General features: G+C 43.6%; 1 protein-coding gene across 4 annotated transcripts in view; it reads right to left on the bottom strand.

The window, feature by feature from the left end:
* CARMIL1 (capping protein regulator and myosin 1 linker 1) overlaps window positions 1-19937 on the bottom strand; it is a 312127-nt gene that overhangs the window by 288000 nt on the left and 4190 nt on the right. For all 4 annotated transcript variants that reach the window (XM_038584305.1, XM_038584306.1, XM_038584307.1 and 1 more), the window contains exon 2: window positions 19500-19597. In XM_038584305.1, coding sequence (XP_038440233.1) covers window positions 19500-19597 — 98 coding nt within the window. The remainder of the gene's footprint in view (window positions 1-19499; window positions 19598-19937) is intronic.

Below are 19937 nucleotides of genomic sequence, written 5' to 3'. Positions count from 1 at the left end.
AGAGGCTGAGCAACCTATACCCGAACTTGTCCAGCTCCAAGGATCTCAGGCCCATCCTCCACCCCACACACAGATCAGCACATTGTATTACTGGACAGCTCTGGCTGCTGGAGAGATTTTTCTGAGTTTCAAGACCATCCTCAGACCCTGGTAGCTTTGATCAATTGCCCCCAGTTCAAGGCCACAAACACTAAATCTACCTCCATCTCCTCTGAGGCAGCCCCTCCCACATATGACGGATGCTCAGCACTGAGGGGGAGGCCGTCCCATGATAGAAACCATACAATCAGGGAGACTCATGTCTTTAACTTTGCCTCGCCCCATCTCAGTACTCTTCTTAGAGTAAAGTGTTCCAGGGGCTCCTGGGTGGCTCAGTTGGTGAAGTGTCTGCCTTCAGCTCATGATCTCATGATCCTCCAATTGAGCCCCACATCACATGGGGGGTCCCCAGCTCAGCGGGGGGGGGGGGCATGCTGCTCCCTCTCCTTCTGCTGCTCCCCCTGCTCCTGCTCACTCGCTCTCTCTCTGCCAAATATTGGATAAAAAATCTTTAAATAAAAAAATAAATAAAGCAAAGTATTCTGAAATTACCCTAAACATATCTAAGAAGCAGACCATACGTCTTCTCAAACCAAAGTCAATGGAGGAGATCCCCCCCGCCAAAAAAAGTGTTTCTTCCTCAACTTTACACAGTCAGTTCCCAGGTAACTGCCTTCTTCCCTCAAAACATGGCTCCTTGACACAGATGGTACACAATAACTATTTGGTTAAAAAAAAAAAAAAAAAAGAACCCTCAACAATCTCTCAAAAGGTAAGATGAATTGATGTGTTTCTTCTTGACCTATTTGTTTTCCATCTGGCTAATCTGCAAAGCATCAGAAGCAGATATGACAATAGTTTAAAGGGAGGTGTGAATTCTAATATACAGTTCCTTGTGTCAAAGAAAAAAACTGAAATGAGTGGTCAGCTTTTCTCTAAGTTCCTCAAAACACTGGCGTCCTAGAGGATGTGACTTGGTGCTTTGTGAAATGTGCAATGTATATTATGTAAGAATGCTAAAGGTTCCAAGAACAAAGAAATGGAGAAGTTTGGAAAATGCAGAGTCCAAGTTCTCGGGCACAGGCCACTTCGCTCCCAGCACATCTATTCTGATCTCAGGAACAAGAACTGTTCCCCAATCTAGGAATACAGGCAGAGAGCTACACAGGGTTTCTTTTGATTCATGTGCTAAAAGGGGTTGCTGGTAGAACCACGAGGAAATGAGATCCTTTCTTGGTACTTCCAACTGTTGGTGAGATTTTAGGTGATAGCATTATTTGTTTATAAATAAGAAAATAAAACCACACATTATAATTTTATCACACAAAAGAAATGAAGTGTCACCTCTGAAAGCCTAAGAAATTTTTTCATTGAACCAGCAAGAACAACTCTTAGGATGGGAAGGAAGACTATCTTTCCAGGGAAGAGAAGAGCTGGCAGCCAGGTGAAAATTGAAAGTACACACCATTTCTCTCCCACCTAAATGATGAACCCACATCTTTGGAAACAGGAAATAAATCACTCTCTCTGAAACGATGTGCAGAAGGGGAAATAAGAAAAGCATGTCATTTGCACAGGGACTCACATTCCTGAGGCAGGGGTACACACATCGTACAGTACCACCGGGTAGGAGTGGGCAGCTTTCCCCCAACCCTACCGCCCCCCCAAAGCATCCCATGAGCCCCTGGCTCAGGAACCAGAACAATGGGCAGCAGAACCCAAACCAACTGATCAGGGAGCACCTACTGGCTTTCTGGACCACACTCATCCCTGACCAAACCACAGAAACCAATCCAAGTGTCTGCAGCTGCTGGGACCCCTGCCTTGCCACTCCACTGTGACTGATCCCAGAGTCCTGCAGGATGCTAAATTAAAGATCGATGATGTCAGATACAGCTGCTAAGCAAAGGGACTCTGAGAAAACCAGTTAGGGCTTGATATTTGTACTCCAGGCCCAGCTCATTTACTAGGCAAATATGCCTGTAATCCACGAAAAGATTGCTATGGAGTAGGAATGCTTGACACAAAGATACAGTAAGGAAATAGGTCCAAGCTCTCAAACAGTGTGCAATCTCCTCGAGAATGCTGGTTTGATAAGAGAATCCTGACTATGCTTAGTTAGGCCCCAAATCTTTGAAACTAGCCTTGAAAACAAGCACTGGCCTACATTCCCATAATCCATTTCCCAAGTGGAGTCAGCTAACCATCTGAGCAACCAGTAAAATATTCTGCGTCTCCACTCATTCCTCCCCTGGAGTGATCTGTGTGAAACAGTCCAGTGAATATGTTGCATGAAGGTAGTGGTGTTCTGTTCCAGGTTTTACTGGGAAAGAGAAGGAGGGACTAATCAACAGAAAAGGGCCTGTGCCATTAATTCAAATGAGAAAGAAATTTTCTAGGTCCACTGAATTTTTAGAAAATGATTTAGAAGGCTAATCTCAACACTCGATTGTACTTCCCGTGATTGATTGATTGCTTTCTTTCTTTTTTTCTTTTTTTTTCCTTTTTTTTTTTTTTTTTTTTTTTTTTAAGGTTCTAAGTCTCCCTCCTGAGAATCCCTAATAGGAAACATTAAGAGAAAATATTAATGTCCAAGTCATCCAAGTCAAAGCAATTAGTCCCTGGGACAAATTAACGATGAGTTGTCCTCTCTGGTTTGGTTTAAGGAAGTGAAGTGAGGCCTATGGTTTTCTGAAACATGCCCCATGCAGGTTTCTTTGGGGCAGGTCAACATAACATGCTGTATTCTTTCCTGCATTGTGGACCTCAACTACGTATAAAGCTGTCATGATGAGACTGTTTTTAACCAATGAGGCAGGGACAACCAAGGAGCTGCTGAGGCCTAGCCAAGCAGAGAATCTCTACCTTACGGAAGCCGAGTACCATGAACATGCCTGCAGAACCCACCTGGTCTCCTAACATATGTTATCTAGCCATTAGCCTTTTACAGGCGACAAAGAACAGACATATACAGAGGACGTCCCAATTCATAATGGTCTCAGATGAGGATATTGAGAAGCAGGACAGGAATCCCTACCAGCAGCGGCCCAATTGGGCCTTGTAGAAAACTAAAACCACTATTTCTGGAGATGTTAGTTTCAATTCAGGGACACCTGGGTGGCCCAGTGGTTGAGCGTCTGCCTTTGGCTCAGGGCACGATCCCAGAGTCCCGGGATCGAGTCCCACATCGGGCTTCCTGCATGGAGCCTGCTTCTCCCTCTGCCTGTGTCTCTGCCTCTTTCTCTCTCTCTCTGTGTCTCTCATGAATAAATAAAATCTTAAAAAAAAAAAAAGAGTTCAATTCACTCAACTTTAGGCTCACTCTTTTCTAAAGCAGCCTCCCGGGCAGGGCCTTATCACTCTGCTTCTGATCTTCTTGCCACACACAACTGGCTCATTAGCAGCTTCACACTCCGTGGCTTCTGCTTCTATGAGGGCGTTTACTGCTTTATGCCTTCTGCTTTCTTCTCCCTTCTTTCTCTCTTTCTTTCTTTCTTTCTTTCTTTCTTTCTTTCTTTCTTTCTTTCTTTCTTTCTTTCTTTCTCTTTCTTTCTTTCTCTCTCTCTCTCTCTCCACACACACCCCTCTCTCCTCGAGGACAACAAGAAGAATCTCTGTCCAGTACAGATCAGCGCTGTCAGGTGGGTAGAGCTGCAGGTTACACAAGCTGGTGGTTGACTCAAAGATGCTCACTTTGGGAGTCAGGCACAAGCATCCCTTCTTCAATAGGGTGTGAGGTTTCCTGTACCCAGCACAGGGATGCTGAGAAGGAAAACCCCAAAGGAAGCTGTAGACTGGGCAGGCTCCCAGCAGCAGCAGACGCCTAGCACAACCTGCCTAGTAGAAGTCATTTTCCCAAGCAGGTTCTAAAGTCCTGTAGATGACAGGTTACCATTATTTCAGGATAAGACTGATTCATCCCATGGGTCTCCGATTGGGACTTAAGGACGTTTCTCAAGTTTTGTGTGGCTCACCATCATCCGAAGAGCTCATAAAAACAGATTGCTGGGCCCCACTCTGGGAGTCTGCAGTTCAGCAGGAGTTTGCATTTCTAACACGTTCCTACTACTAATAGGATACTAATATGCGGTTCTCAGAACCACACACTGAAAACCACCACTGGAACCTATTAGGTGTCTTATGACAACCTTCCATTTGGTACAATCTGTGATTTTGTTTCATATAGATTTATCTACCCGATTACTTCAAAAAATAAGTATTCTAAAATGAATATAGGTTTTTATGTCAAGTCACCATAATTATATCACAGAACTGTACACTTTCAGACTTAGACATAACTGTATAAGTAAGCATGACTAGGTACTGCTCTCTGACCTCTTGGGACCCACTGATCTACACCAGTGGTTCTCATACGGGGGCCATTCTGCCACTCAGAACATCTGACAACGTCTGAAGGCATTTCTAATTGTCATAACTGGAAGGAAGAGGTGATGCTGCTAACATCTAGTGAGCAAAGGCCAGGGATCTTACTAAACATCCTATTATGCACAGGCAGCCCCCTACAGCAAGGAACTATTTGTTCTAAAATGTCAATAGTGCTAATGCTGATTAGCCCTGACCCAAAGGTGTTGAGAAGGTGAGAATCCCGAGTGGCCTGGAAATTAAGAATCCTGCATGCCTGGGGATGCCCTAATGTGGAAGAGCAGAACCACACAAGCCAATGAACCCAAGTAATACCCCCTGCCACAGAGCAAAGAGCAATCATAACTGAAATGCAGGGAGAAGCAATCTAGTTAGGCACCAGGACAGGCAGCAGTGGTCAAGGGGCCGTGAAAGCCTGATGGGGATGAATAAAAGCCAACTACTGATTTTTGTTGTTTTTTGTTTTTTTAATCTAACTTGGAAGTGAAAGAGGGGCTTCAGCATATTTCTGAAGACATCTGAATTTGCAATAAAAAGGAGTTTAAAAATGTACAGTACTGCCTTCAGAGACATAGTCCTCAATAACATACTTAAAGCCTTTCTTAAAGAAATATTTCTCAAAAACAATGCACCTTCCCTAAGAGCAGAAAGGAGAAAAAAATTCTGAACCCGTTTCTATCAATAAACCAATACTGGCTGAAAATAGCTCTGGGCAGAGAAAACATCAAAATGAATATCTTGCATAGGACCAGAAGAAAATGCAAGGGAGACATATTTCTTTTAGAATATTTATATAGAGCATTTAGCACTATCACTGCACCAGCACCCTCAACAGCAATGAGCACTAGGATTCACTGCTACCTTTCTATATGCCAGACGCTATTTAAAATATTCTATGTATAATCTCTCATTTAATTTTCAAATCAAATCCATAAAGTAGGTTCTATTATTACACCCATTTTGTAGATGAGAAAAGTGAGGCAGAGGCAGGTTGAATCACTGGCCTAAGGTTAGAGCATAATACAGCAATTTCAGAATTTAAACCCAGGGGGTAGTGTCTGGGGATCAGGCAGTTGAGTGTCTACCTTCAGCTCAGGTCATGATCTCAGGGTCCTGGGATCAAGCGCCGCATCAGGCCCCCTGCTCAGTGGAGACTCTGCTTCTCCCTCTCCCTCTGCCTCTCCCCCTGCTTGTGTTCACTCTCATTCTCAAATAAATAAAATCTTAAAAAAAAAAAAAAAATCTCAAAACCAGGCAAACTAATCCAATAACACACAAAGCTGCCACAAGAACAGAAAGCATAAAATGTCCATGAAGACATTTAAAAAAAAAAAAATGCCATCCTGGATTATAGGCTGATTCCACCATAAGCATCGCTCTTCAGAACAGGAAAACGTGGAGAGAATCTGGCTCTTCTCAGGGAGCACGGAGCCAGCCAGAAAGGGACCAAGCGTGAAGGCCTCCCACACACGCAGGTACCCGGGGACACCACTGGGTCAGCTCCCCAGACAACCTGTAGACATCACATAAAATGACAGATGTCGCTTTCGTTAAACCTCACAAAGAGAACAATGCGTAAGAAACTCTAGGTACCAAGGTGCTAACAGCCTCTCCTCTGCTCCAGTTGCTTTGTTAACATGCAACCCAGACAGGGAAGGCCGGCCCGACCTCTTGTATCCAGGCCTCGTGGGAAAAACAAGAGGAGCTCTGCAAACAGCCCATCTGAGGAGGGTACCAGGAGAGAGGGTTGGGGATCTAGAAAGTTCTAGAAACTTTCTGGGCAAATGGCTGAGAAGGAAACAGCTCCCAGAAGCTTACAATTCACTCAGATGAGGAGTTCTCAGGGGACCAAAGCTCAGACAAGCAGCAGGACGGAAGCCCAGGAGCCCTAAATGGCAGAGTCCGCAGCAGCAAGCTGTCTTGGGGGGAGTCTGGACAGGCTGGCTGTGACTTTCATCAGCACAAGGAGCCTCAGGAAGGCAGTGAACAGAGCTGCACAGAACGTGTCCCCAAACTGCAACCCTCTGGCTAGCCCGAGGATGCGGCCACCCCCTCCCATGACTTAAAAGAAAAGTTGCTGGCTGCATCCCCAAGTGCTGAACTGAACCTTCCAAGACTGAGCAGGATAGCAATCAGAACCAAGGCTTCTCTTAGGGCTCAGCAGCTCTCTCCTCCTCGGAGGGAAGATGACATCTTGGTTGCTAGTGATGCAGGACAGATGGACTCAGGAAACCCAAAACGCCTACTGATGACTTACCAACCGGGCCGACTTCCACTTGGCCAGACTTTGGGCTCCTGTTCCCTGAGGCTACTGTGAGGCCACATTGGGCAGGGAAGCCGAGCATCGGGCATCACACGGCACAGAGATGGTCTGAAAAGAGCCTGTCAAAGCTTCTGACATCTCTGCAGCTGCCCCCTGCTATCTGGCTCCTGTCTTCCCTTGTCTATTCCACCAGGTGACTAAGAACTTGGCACTGCAAGGGGAAGGAGCCTTGTGTGCTTGCTTGCTAAGGCAAGAATCAGGGAAGCCTCCAGGAGCCTCACTGGACCCCAGGCAACATGGAGCACGCCAACAGCTCTGTAAGGAGACAAAGGCAGGCTGAACCATCGAGGGGCTCAGCAAGGAACAAGGGGCTCTCTGAGAAGCTAGCTGTTCACGGAGGACGCTCCCAGGTCCTCAGCTGGACATGCCCCCCACCTCCCAGGGTGGGAGTGGTGGGAGTGGTGGGAATGGTGAGTAGAACAGAAGGAAGGCCCAAGCCAAGGCTGCAGACAGAGCAAGGAAGCCAAGGCTGCAGACAGAGCAAGGAAGAGCCATGCGACCCATGAGATTGAGTGGCAGCTACACACAGGTAAAGTAATCGCCATCACAACTGTCTGGGAGAGGGGCACCTTGGGTGGCTCAGTGGTTGAGCATCTGCCTTTGGCTCAGGGCATGATCCCAGGGTCCTGAAATTGAGTCCTGCATCGGGTTCCTCGCAGGGAGCCTGCTTCTCCCTCTGCCTGTGTCTCTGCCTCTCTCTGTGTCTCTCATGGATATATAAATAAAATCTTAAAAAAAAAAAAAAAAAAAACTGGGAGGAAAAGTAATGTCTCCTCTCCTGATGACTCTAAAACACCCACTAAGACACAGGAGTAGCTGTATGTGCTCATTACCTTCAGATTCCTCTCAACCACGTTGGGTCTCCTGAAAGTGGCCTGAGCCTTATCACCTGCAAATCTGCTCAATTACCATTTATAAAGAGGGTTCAAGGACCCAAGGGAAGAAAGTCCCATGGCAGGGGCAAAGATCAAAGATCTAAATCCTACAATACAATCTCACACAAGTTAGGGTGTGCAACTCTGGGAAAGATTTCTCTGGTGTGGGAACAGGGAGAGTCCAGAGCCAGGACTCCTGCTGACTTGTCACAGCAAGCACAGAGCAGCATACGCAATGGTCACATCACACAAGGCTGTGTATGTCATCTATACTTCAATAAAAGTTTTTTTTTTTTTAACTAAAACACACACACACACACACACACACACACACACACACCAGACTATGACTCTGGAAGCCCATTTGCAATCACCAGAAAACACAAGAGCCACAGGACTCCAAGCCTGCAAATATACCATAGGAGAAAAGACAACACATCCCACAGGCTTGCCCAAAAGGGCCTGAAATTGCAAAATAATAAAAAAAAATAAGCGCAACCGGGTGGCACAGTGGTTTAGCGCCGCCTTAAGCCCAGGGCCTGATCCCTGCATGGAGCCCACTTCTTTGCCTGTGTCTCTGCCTCTCTTCTCTCTCTCTCTCTCTCATGAATAAATAAAATATTTAAATAAATACACACACACACACACACACATTTGCTTGCCTCGGGAGCTAGGGTCTGAAGAGTGCTGGCCTAAGAAATACAAGAACTTCAACAAAGAATATGAGTGAGTCTGTGAAATAGATTTTTTTTTTAAGACAATGAAATTGATGTCGTAGGGGAATTATTCTCCATTGAGACTTCCTGAATAACAATCAGGTGAAAATGTATCCTTTAAAAAGCCTTTTAAATAAATAAATAAATAAATAAATAAATAAATAAATAAATAAATAAATGTCTGTCAGGCAGCAATTCCACTTCCAGGTATTCATCCAAGAGAAATAAATATGAGAATGTACTCATTTATAAGGCAAAATATTGGAAGCAACCTAAATATCTCACAATAAGTGTTAAATTATAGCGATTAATGAAGGGCCATACAGAAGTCTAAAACATAGATACATATTATTCAATATATACATTATACACATACAATATTAATACATATATAATATATATTAATACATATATTATATATACATTATTGTCATAGAAAGCTTTGACTTGAAATACTAAATTTTTTTTTAATTCATGAGAGACACAGAGAGAGAGGCAGAGACATAGAGGGAGAAGAAGGTTCCCTACAAGAAGCCCAATGTGGGACTTGATCCCAGAACTTCAGGATCACACCCAGAGCCGAAGGCAGACGCTCAACCACTGAGCCACCCAGGCGTCCCAATACTAAATACTAATACTTTAAAAAGTAGAGTACAAAATAGTATTCATACTTTCATTTAAAAAAAAATCATACACTTATATGTACATACGTGTAGAAAAATATAAAAGAATCCTTAGTGATAGCTTTTCCAACGGTCACTTCTGAACTGATTGCCTAGGTGATACTTCACTTTTGCTTTCCTATATAACTTTTTAGTAATGTGAATAGCACAGATACTTAGGAAATTTAAAAAAATAACAAAAAGAATGCATTTTCAAGTGCCCAAGCAATGTGCAGCTGGCATTCTTTACTTAGCAGACTATAATACATTGATGTTTCCTATATGGTCAGAGGGATAATTCTGTGATGACACATGCTCTACCCCCTTTAAGAGGCACAACCCACAGGAGCCCACTGAATACTCAGACAAATTCTGTTGATTTCAGTTTCACCTTGTTTACCAAATACTTGTGATCCCAAAACATCTACAGTCTAAAAGGTTCATTGATAAAGTAGGATGATTTGTGATCAGAACAGTGAGAACTCTGAAAGCAACATCCTCCTCCAGTAAGACAGTGGGAGGAGGCTCCAGTGGGAAGCCTCAGCCTGAGAACTGAAGGACCAAGGACCAAGGGAAAACGATACAACCATCTTCACATGCTTGAACCACACTCCTAGGAAAACTAGAGTTCTGTGATGTCCCAGAAAATTAAGCTACAATGAATGCAGATGAGCTACAGAGAAACAAATTCCAGCCCAAACTAAAAAGGGCCTTCTAAAACTTGTTTCTCCCATCTCCGAAAAGAGTTAAGCAAAAAATGGACACTCCACTGTGTATGGATACCCAGGGATGTTACAGAAGAAACTTCTTATAGGCTAGGATGCCTGGTTAGATGCCCACTAAGAGTCTTCCAGTTCCAAGACCCTCTGGGCAACAGTCAAGGATTGCAAGACTCAATAAACTTCCCCAAGGACACCTGGATGGCTCAGTGGTTGAGTGTCTGCCTTTGGCTCAGGTCATGATCCTGGGATCAAGTCCCACATGAGCTCCCTGTGGGGAGCCTGCTTCTCCCTCTGCCTGTGTCTCTGCCCCTCTCTGTGTGTCTTTCATGAAAAATAAACTCTTTAAAAAAAAAAAAAACAGGGGTCCCTGGGTGGCTCAGCGGTTTAGCACCTGCCTTTGGCCCAGGGCGTGATCCTGGAGTCCTGGGATCGAGTCCCACATCAGGCTCCCTGCATGAAGCCTGCTTCTCCCTCTGCCTGTGTCTCTGCCTCTCTCTCTGTGCCTCTCATGAATAAATAAATAAAATCTTTAAAAAAAAAAAAAAAAAAAAAAAACCTTCCCCAGAGACAGCTGAAGTGAGCCCCTCCATACCAGACAGCATCCAAAGGACAAGGACCCTAATCCCAGCTGACACCCATAAATGTCTCCTGAGATGACAAGGCCCAGGAGTTTGCAGAAATAGACACATCTGCCTCCTTAGCAGGGACTAAGCACATTTATGTCGATGTCTATGTACAGTTCAGGCCATGTGTCCATCCCTGCTTCTATCTCTAAGAGGACCCACCATGCATATCTACCACAGCTAAAGAGACCAAGACACCTGCAGGCCAAGGTTCATCATGGCACAATGTTTTCAAAACAAAAACTCTCTCTCAAAAAAAAAAAAATAATAATAATAATAATAATAATAATCAGGAAAAGGACCCAGTGGGTGAAAGTGAACAGACTGTTTCATTTACACACACACACACAGACACACACACACCATCCCAAGCATCCTTCTTTTCCCATCTTTCCCTCTCTCTTCTCAGAGGTGGAAAGAGTGATCTATTTATTTATTTTTTTAAGATTCTATTTATTTATTCATGAGAGACACACACAGAGAGAGAGAGAGAGGCAGAGACATAGGTAGAGGGAGAAGCAGGCTCCATGCAGGGAGCCCAATGAGGGACCCAATCCCAGGACTCCGGGATCATGCCCTGGGTGGAAGGCAGGCACTGAACTGCTGAGCCACCCAGGGATCTCGAGAGTGATCTATTTAGAGAGAAAAAAATAGGACACGGTATCTAAGACTGAGATAACACGCCCTATATACACTACATTCTTAAACTCTATTAAAAGAGAACAAGCATTTTAAAAGGGGGAGGATGATGGACGTGGGGAGGCTGAATCTTCTACCATTTACTCACTTTTATAAAGTTGCATTTTTTTATCTACTTTAACAAGATATAGTAACAGTCTCCACTGAAGTGAAACAGTGTTACAGCAAACCTTCACTAAAGTCTTAGTTTCCTCCATTAACTCTGGAAGAGTTCTTCTCCCTATTCATTCCATATTTTGTATGGATCTCCTGGTCCACCCATTTCCACAATGTCCCTTTCAAACCACTCACACACAGCCCTGCCTCCCCAGGGTGGACCGAAATGCCCTGCTGCGCGGGATCTCGCTAAATCCCAGAGGCTGGAAAAGAGTATCTTTTTAAGAACAATGAAAAGTTACACCAGGGCTGGTATACATCCAAGGGCTCCCGCCCAAGGTCACCGGACTCTCCCATCCTGACTACAGCAGAAACGGGCAGCTGCAGATAACAGAGTAGAACATGAACGCAGCTCAGGTAACAGGTGCACATTGGCCAGAGCTGCCTTCTGGAAATATATGCCCCGAGCCAGAGGAGGCCTCCAACGCCCTACCCAGAGATCAGTGGGAGCTGGCTCCCGCCTTGAGTCAGGGTAAGGTCTGAAGCACTTAAATATGGATTTATTTCTAATTTCCCAGGACTTCTGCCAGAACCCTTGGCAACAACGTGTTGCTCTCTGATACCCTCTCCTGAATCATGTCAACATTGCTTGCTGTTTTCCAAAGCTCAATTTTCTCGAGTCAGGTAACTTCACCCAGGTGCTCTGAAAATTACCTAAGCACTGAATTGTAAGCGATCCTTAAAAGTTGAGGCTCTTAATGGTACCACAAAGAGAACCGTTCAAATTACCCAACGATTGGCACAAGATCCTCCAGCAAAGGGAAGTAAGCCCAGAGGCCTGGACAATGGTATTCCGACAGTGTTCTTCAGAAGCCACTGCGGTCTAGAGACATATGACACGACTTCATCCCTCCATCTACTGTCACAAATGGAAGAAAACACACACACGTGACCTGATGTATTATACTAAGTTTTACATATTTGAGGTAAGCTGTGCTGTCAGCGTAAAACCACGGTCATACAGAACTCAGAATAAAGCTTCTCCTGCCATCTCTACTTGGAAAGCATCCTGAGACTACAGAACTAGCTATTTTAAAAACTGTGATAGTTGTACCACTTAACTGGTGAACAGGGAGTCTCTCTATACTGTATAGCCAAAACAAAATCCAATCTCCCCCTTCTCTTTCTTTTTTTTTTTTTTTCTTTAAGATTTTATTCATTCATTCATGAGAGACACGGAGAGAGAAAGGCAGAGACACAGGCAGAGGGAGAAGCAGGCTCCATGCAGGGAGCCTGATGTGGGACTCAATCCCAGGACTCCAGGATCAGGCCCTGGGCCGAAGGCAGACGCTCAACTGCAGAGCCACCCAGGTGTCCCTCCCCCTTCTATTTCTAATTTACGTTCATCAAAACAGCCTCACTGAAATTGCTGATTGGGTTTATACTATTTTGGATTCAAGTATAAACTTGCAAAACAAACTCCTAAAATACCTCTACTTTATGTGCTCCCTGGAATATTAATGTGTTTTAAAAAGTAATACTGGTGGGGATCCCTGGGTGGCTCAGCGGTTTGGTGCCTGCCTTCGGCCCAGAGCGTAATCCTGGAGTCCCAGGATCGAGTCCCATGGGAGTCCCATGCTCCTTGCATGGAGCCTACTTCTTCCTCTGCCTGTGTCTCTGTCTCTCTCTCTCTCTCTCTCTGTCTCATGAATAAATGAATAACATAAAAATAAAAAAATAAAAAGTAATACTGGTTTAAAAAACAAAACAAAAGGGCTGAACACCATTGGCCAAGGCTGATGTACCTGGAAGTAGCTGCAAAACACCAATTCCAGATCGGATATTTGTCTGAGAAATGACTGCCACAGGCTGAGCTGCTGAACCAAGTCAGACATCAGGGACATCAGAAAAATGTTAAGCAGGCTAGCCATACAAAATAAACAGGGCCTAGTCTCGAAGACTATTTCCATATTTGAGAATATCTGAGATTTAAAATAATTCACAACTAAGTGGATTAGATACTTAGAAAACTTTTAGGTAAGAGATATTCCCCCTTTGAATGTATTTTTAAAATAAACAGGTATTAGTAGAGTTTATATTTTCAATTAATAAAGTACCACCACCAAGATATTTTGGATACACATTACCCAAAATAAGATCCTTAAACCTTTATTTTTTTTTTTAAGATTTATGTATTTATTCATGAGAGACACACACACAGAGAGAGAGGCAGAGACACAGGTAGAGGGAGAAGCAGGCTCCATGCAGGGAGCCCGACGTGGGACTCCATCCCAGGTCTCCAGGATCACGCCCTGGGCTGAAGGCAGCGCTAAACCTCTGAACCACCCGGGCTGCCCAATCCTTAAACCTTTCAATGCTTGTAACGTTAATTTACAGTTATTCCAACCAAACCGGATTACGATGCTCAAACATTATAAATAAATAGTCAAATAAAAAAAAAACACATTAAAGAGATTCTGGGTTAACTCTTCAAAAGGAAATAAATGAACAATGGATGAACTGTTTCAAAGAGAAGAGGTGAACACAGCAAAGTGGTTCCCATCGCATTTGCACTTCTCCCGCCTACTCACTCTAGTAAGAAAGGCAGTCCTGCTTCTGGCCTATTTGATGGCAGGTGTGGAAGAATGCAGGTCTGGCAAAGAGGACACAATCCAAATATCAAAGTGGAACAGAAAAATACGAAGCTGAGGCCGGGATGAAGCTTCCACATGTTTCAGAGCCACTACCTGGGAGAGAAGAAACCACATTCCTCTCCCCAAGGCCAACAACACCAGAAGTGTGAGTGGGAAGAGGTCACCGGCAACCTTGCTTCTTCCTGACAATACTGTTCTTTCAACCATTTGTCCCCCACAAAAAAAAAGAAAAGAAAATGTCCAGGCACTAGCAAATGCTGTCAAAGATCTGGAGAGACTGGATTGCTCACATACTGCTGGAAGGACTATGGAGGGAGACAGCCACCTCTATGTTAAACGGGCAATTCTAAATCAAAGGTACAGTTGCAACCCTTGGCATTTATCTGGCAGAAGTCTGTAACCTATCTCACTTTTATTCCTAATAACCCCAAAACAAAAACCACCCACAGGTCCATTACCAGGTGAGTGGACGTCCATACCAGGGAATATTCCCCGGTGGGGGAAGGGGGCAGAAGGATGGCTACACACATCCTAGAGGAATGTCTGGAGAATTATCCCAAGTGAGAAAAAAAAAAAAAATCCCCAAAGGCATATAGTGTGTGATTACATTTACATAACATTTTTGAAGTAACAAAATTAAAGAAAACGAAGACTACATTAGCAGCTCGCGGGGGGTCAGAGAAGTAGGCACACTAGTTTGGCTCCAAAAGGCAGTACGAGGGCTCACTGTGGTGGGGAATTGTTCTGCGTATTCCAGGATCAATGGCAATATCCTGAATGTGATATTGCCTCTAATTTTGCAAGACAGGAAAAGCTGGGTAAAGAGTACAAAGGATCTCTCTATATGACTTCTTGCAACTGCAGGTAAATCTACAATCACCCAAAAATGAAAAATCTAATTAAAAAGATGCATAAATTAAGACACATTTTTAAGAGTCCAGGTAGTGCAAAAATGGAGTAAACATTCAACTAGCAAATCAGAAAATGGAATGAATCAAAGACAGAATCACTTCCTAATGGCATGCCCTGCAGACAAGAGAAAGAGAGAGAAAGGTATTACAGCAACAGAGGACACGTGCCAGTGCATGGCCTTCTGTGGACCTGCCCGCCACATACATAAAATGTATGGGGCCTGAGGACCGTATGTTAGGAGGGCACTCCTAAGGATGGACAGCCTGTTCTATCTTCCCTTTGTCCCAAGAGGCACCAGCTCAGGCCTGCTCCACCTTGGTTTCCTAACCTACAGTCATTAGGCTCTCTGGCCAAATAAGTTTGAGAAAGACAGCATGCTTCAGCTCATTCTCAGGAGTCAACAATGCCTATCGTTGTATTAGTGGCTCTGCGAAGCCATGCAGTGAAGACACTGGTTTATCTTTAACAGCCTGGTTGCCAAACATATGTGCCCACAGAATGCTCTTCCCCTGCATATCCTAGCATTTCTGATTTCATCTGACCAAAGCCTACCTGAGGAATTTGGGATCCGCTCAGTTACACTCCATCCTGCTGAAAGTGACATAAACTATAAATATTGTTCTTGGCCTTATGGTGACCTGAACACAACCCCTTAATAAAGGCAGCGGATACTCGGGCATCAGGAGTGGCATTTTCTGGGGGCACCTGGGTTGCTCAGGGGTTGAGAATCTGCCTTTGGCTCAAGTCCTGCATTGGGCTCTCCACAGGAAGCCTGCTTCTCCCTCTGCCTGTGTCTCTGCCTCTCTCTGTGCGTCTCTTAAATCTTAAAAAAATAAATAAATAAATAAAAAGGTGGCATTCTCTGTGTCACGGAGAAAACAATGCAGGATCTCTCAGTTCCTCTTGCCTTATCACCTGTGTGCTGTTTATCATATGCTGGGCATTGCACTAAGCAGTATTAAAACATATCCTAGCTCACGTTCAAAGCAATCATTTACAAATAGACACTGTTAGAATACCTATTTCATTAGAGAAAGGAATGAAGGCTCAACAATGTTATACAGTGGCTCCAGGTGTGACTCCAAGGCCCTAGTACTCTACCACGGAGCCTGTGACTGCCTCCCTAGAGACGGGAGGATAAAGTTCACCTACAGGTTATTAGAAACAGGTGGTGAGAAGAGACCTATTTACCCAGTCCCAGTTTCACCTGATATCCGGATTGCAAGAAAAGGCATTAACTCTATGCCTGGCCGTTCTCCACTCTGTACCTGCTCCAGCCCTGCTTCAGCTGGTTCTCTAACAGGTAATCCCCTCTGGCTTCCAGGTATTACTCCGTCCCCTGTTCTGCCCAGAACACATCTCTACTCTTCCCTCAGTGACTCCTACTCAGCCTCCAGAGTCAGCTTAGGGTTCCCTTCCTTCTAGAAGAACTCTTCCCTGATATGCAAGCCTGAGTCTGAGGTCCCTGTGATGTGCTATGACAGCCCTCGGTCATCCTGCTCATGGCACCGCTCAAAGCACGGCCCCCACACATGTTTACCTGCCCCATGAGAGGGTGAGCTCTGAATACATGAGGTCTTGTAGGTACTGCATGTGTGGCACACAGGACGAGCTCAGTAAGTCAGGAAATTATCTATAAAACAATCGATCAGCCACACAAACACAAGGATTCCTGATACTTCTAAGGTCCAAATCTTCCTGGTCATTGGGTGAAAGTGTGAACAACAAGCCAAAGGCTATTTTCTTTTTATTTTGGTAATAATGGTGAAGCTAGGGTGCCTGGGTGGCTCAGTCAATTAAGGGTCTGCCCTTGGCTCGGGTCATGATCTGGGGGTCCTGGTATCAACCCCATATCCGGCTTCCTGCTCAGCAGGAAGTCAGCTTCTCCCTCTCCCTCTGCTCCTCCATCGACTCGGACATGCACATGCACGCTCTCTCTTTCAAATACAATATTTAAAAAATAAAAAATAATGCTGAGGCAGATCTGAGTTCAAACCCCAGCTGAGTCATGACTAGCTAAATGACCTGAGGCAACTTAGTGAGCCTCACCAAATCTGAACAGAGATAAATAGTGCCCACATCCTGGGATTGCTGTGGAACTGAATAAGCTAATGTACAATTGCTCAGCAGAGAGCCTAGCACTTGGTCAATGTTCAATAAATATTAGTTATTATGACCATGAAAAGAAGGAAGATGAAGATAAAGCTTCTACCAAAGATAAACTACAAAGAGTATAAAGTCTCCAACTGTTGAAAAAGGGGAAGTAGGTAACGTATAACATGCATACTCACATACTCGCAGCCTTATAAGGAGGAAGACACTGAGAAAAGAAAATTCAAACAAGATATATTGAAGGTATTAAACCAACTCATTTATTACAAATGTTAGTGGACAGCCAAAGAAAGTCAGAAATGAACATTATCAAGAGATTTCCCTCCAGTGTTTTCATTTAAGTAATTGAATTTCTCTCAATTCAGAAACTCCAAAATCAACAATGTAAAGGTCAGTTTGTCATTGACCATCTTGCTCCAACTTGAATATTTCTATTAAGATTGTCAGACTCAGGGATCCCTGGGTGGCTCAGTGGTTTAGAGCCTGCCTTTGGCCCAGGGCGTGATCCTGGAGTCCTGGGATCGAGTCCCACATGGAGCCTGCTTCTCCCTCTGCCTGTGTCTCTGCCTCTCTCTGTGTGTCTCTTGTGAATAAATAAATAAAATCTTAAAAAAAAAAAAAGATTGTCAGACTCTGAATATTTCGATTAATAACTCCTGTCCATGCATGTAAGGAACAGCCAAAACAAGTTTATGCCAAACGACCAGAAACTACTTAGGATCCAGATTTGGGGAGATAAATGCTTACAGGTACAATTCAAAGATGGGTACAATTTGGTTACAACCTTGACTCTAGCTTATGTTGAGATGAGCATGGGGTGGGGGTCTGGAAGGGTCCTTAACATTAAATTCTAACATAACTATTTGTAAATGGTGCTAATTCTGTTATACTGAGCATTTAAATTCATCTTTGTAATTTTCAGTTTGTAAAATTTAATCATGGCATGGCCTCATACTTAGCATGATGAATAGTATCCATACCAAGTAATACCATGCACCATGTCAGTCTAAGGTAGCAAACACTACTTGACTACTACAACAGTTATAGAAAGGTGGATCCATCTACGTATTTACTTTAAATGTATAAAACAAAAAATGGCAGAAATAAAATGTCTTCTCTCTCCACTACCACCTCCCCAAAATACCACTATCCTATAACACTAAGTAAAATATACTCTAAAGAAATGTACTCTTTATTAAAGCAAAATAAATCAGAATGATGGCACCCATCATTTCTGCTACTGGTAACCCTAATTATGAAGGCTACAGGAACACACCTTGTTGCAGGGGCAAGGCCCCTCAATGAAGTCTTCCCACTTCAATTTCTCTGCCATCCTGACGTGTATGCATAGACCACAGAGAAAGAAGAGTCATCCATCAACAGTGTAATCCTCACATCTACAGGGAAAGGCAGCCAGATATTCTAAAAGATTCTCAAGACAGATGTTATCAGAGAGACACTACAGATTCTGTGGCAAATTCAACTGAAGAAACAGACTATTAAAAATATTCTAAAAAAAAAAAATTCTCTTTCAGGGTGCCTGGGTGGCTCAGTTGGATACGCATCTGCCTTCAGCTCAGGTCCACGATCTCATGGTTCTGGGATCGAGTCCCACATTGGGCTCCCTGCTCCACAGGGAGTCTCCTTGTCCTTCTCCCTCTCTCTCTGTCCCTCTCCCCTCCATGCTCACTCACTCACTTGTGCTCTCTCTCAAAAAAAAAAGAAATCTTTTTAAAAAATTATCTTTCAATGACAGGTACTTGGGATTCATTTTAAAATATTCCAAGAAGGGGCAAAAAAAACCGTAAGGAGATCAACGATAGTGGTAAAACATGAAAAACTGTGGATGCTGGATGAACACATACCAGGTTCAATATACTATCTCTACTTTTGCACAGGTCTGAAAATTTCCAATGATAAAAAGATAAATAAAATATTGTCTCCAACAAAACACACACAACATGTATTCTCCTAAGGCTCAATCTAGGTTTGCCACAACCTCAACCTAGAAGCCAATATAATACCAAAAAGGGTATTACACCTCCCTAAAACTGCAGTCTAGTCACTGGCAATGCCGTCCCCGACTCTGTGCCCAATGCAGTCCAATCCCTGGATCCCCACAGCTCTCCCACACGCTGGGGGGGACCCTGAGTCCAATCTCAGCACTAGCAGGTACTGCCTCCACCAGGCATCTTCCTTCAAAACACCAAATGTCCCCACGACATGACAGGTGTCTTCTTCCCCTTGAGATGGACTCAGATATAACACCTGAGAACATTCAGTTACATAATTAAATCAACATGAGATGAATTTTTTTAAACTCCTCCCAAAGTCCTCACAAATGAAATCGTACAATCAGCCACAACAAAGACACCTATAAAGAAGCTCCACTTCACATCAAATTGAATAATTTGATAACAAGCCGTAGGAGATCATCTCAGCATGGGTGACTGTGACAATCTTTAAAAATACAATGTTTCAAACTTCCATCTGGAACACGTAAATATCCTACCATTACCTTTCTGGGGGCAGATATTCCAGTTAATCCAGGACAAAATGGTCTCAGAACTTTCAAGCAAAATAAGAAACACAGCACTTGAGTTGCATGGAAATTAAGCAATCAAAACAACGAAGGCGAAAAACACTTTCACTTCCAAGCCTTTTCAGAAACGAGAATACTTACCAGCACTTTGTTTTCAACTTTGTCTCCTTTAACTTCCAACTTTACTTTCTTCTTCACTGCAATTTTTATCTTTCTGCCAATAACATCCTTTATGCTTTCTGAAAGAAGGGAATAGTTTTCATTACATTCTCTTATTACTAAGAAAAAAGCATTAGGAAGGGGAGAACATTTGAAGGAGTATTTTTGGTTCTTTTTATTATTATGGATAGTCTTTTTTTTTTTTTTTTTTTTTTTTTAGCTCACTGTAACAAGCCTGATAGTGATCAGTCACCACATATTTAACGAACACCTACTAGGTGTGTTGTATTGTATGCTCAGAAGCGGAGGCAAATATACCAGTACGTGACAGAAGCCAGTTTTTGCAGGGTGTGACATAATCTCGCTGGGCAAATGGATGCACACCCAAGGAAAAACACAAGTAACATCAAGCAGTATCAC

Source organism: Canis lupus, chromosome 35, assembly GCF_011100685.1.
Source record: "Canis lupus familiaris isolate Mischka breed German Shepherd chromosome 35, alternate assembly UU_Cfam_GSD_1.0, whole genome shotgun sequence".
NCBI classification, from domain to species: Eukaryota; Metazoa; Chordata; class Mammalia; order Carnivora; family Canidae; genus Canis; species Canis lupus.
This window is presented reverse-complemented; position numbering and strand designations above follow the sequence as displayed.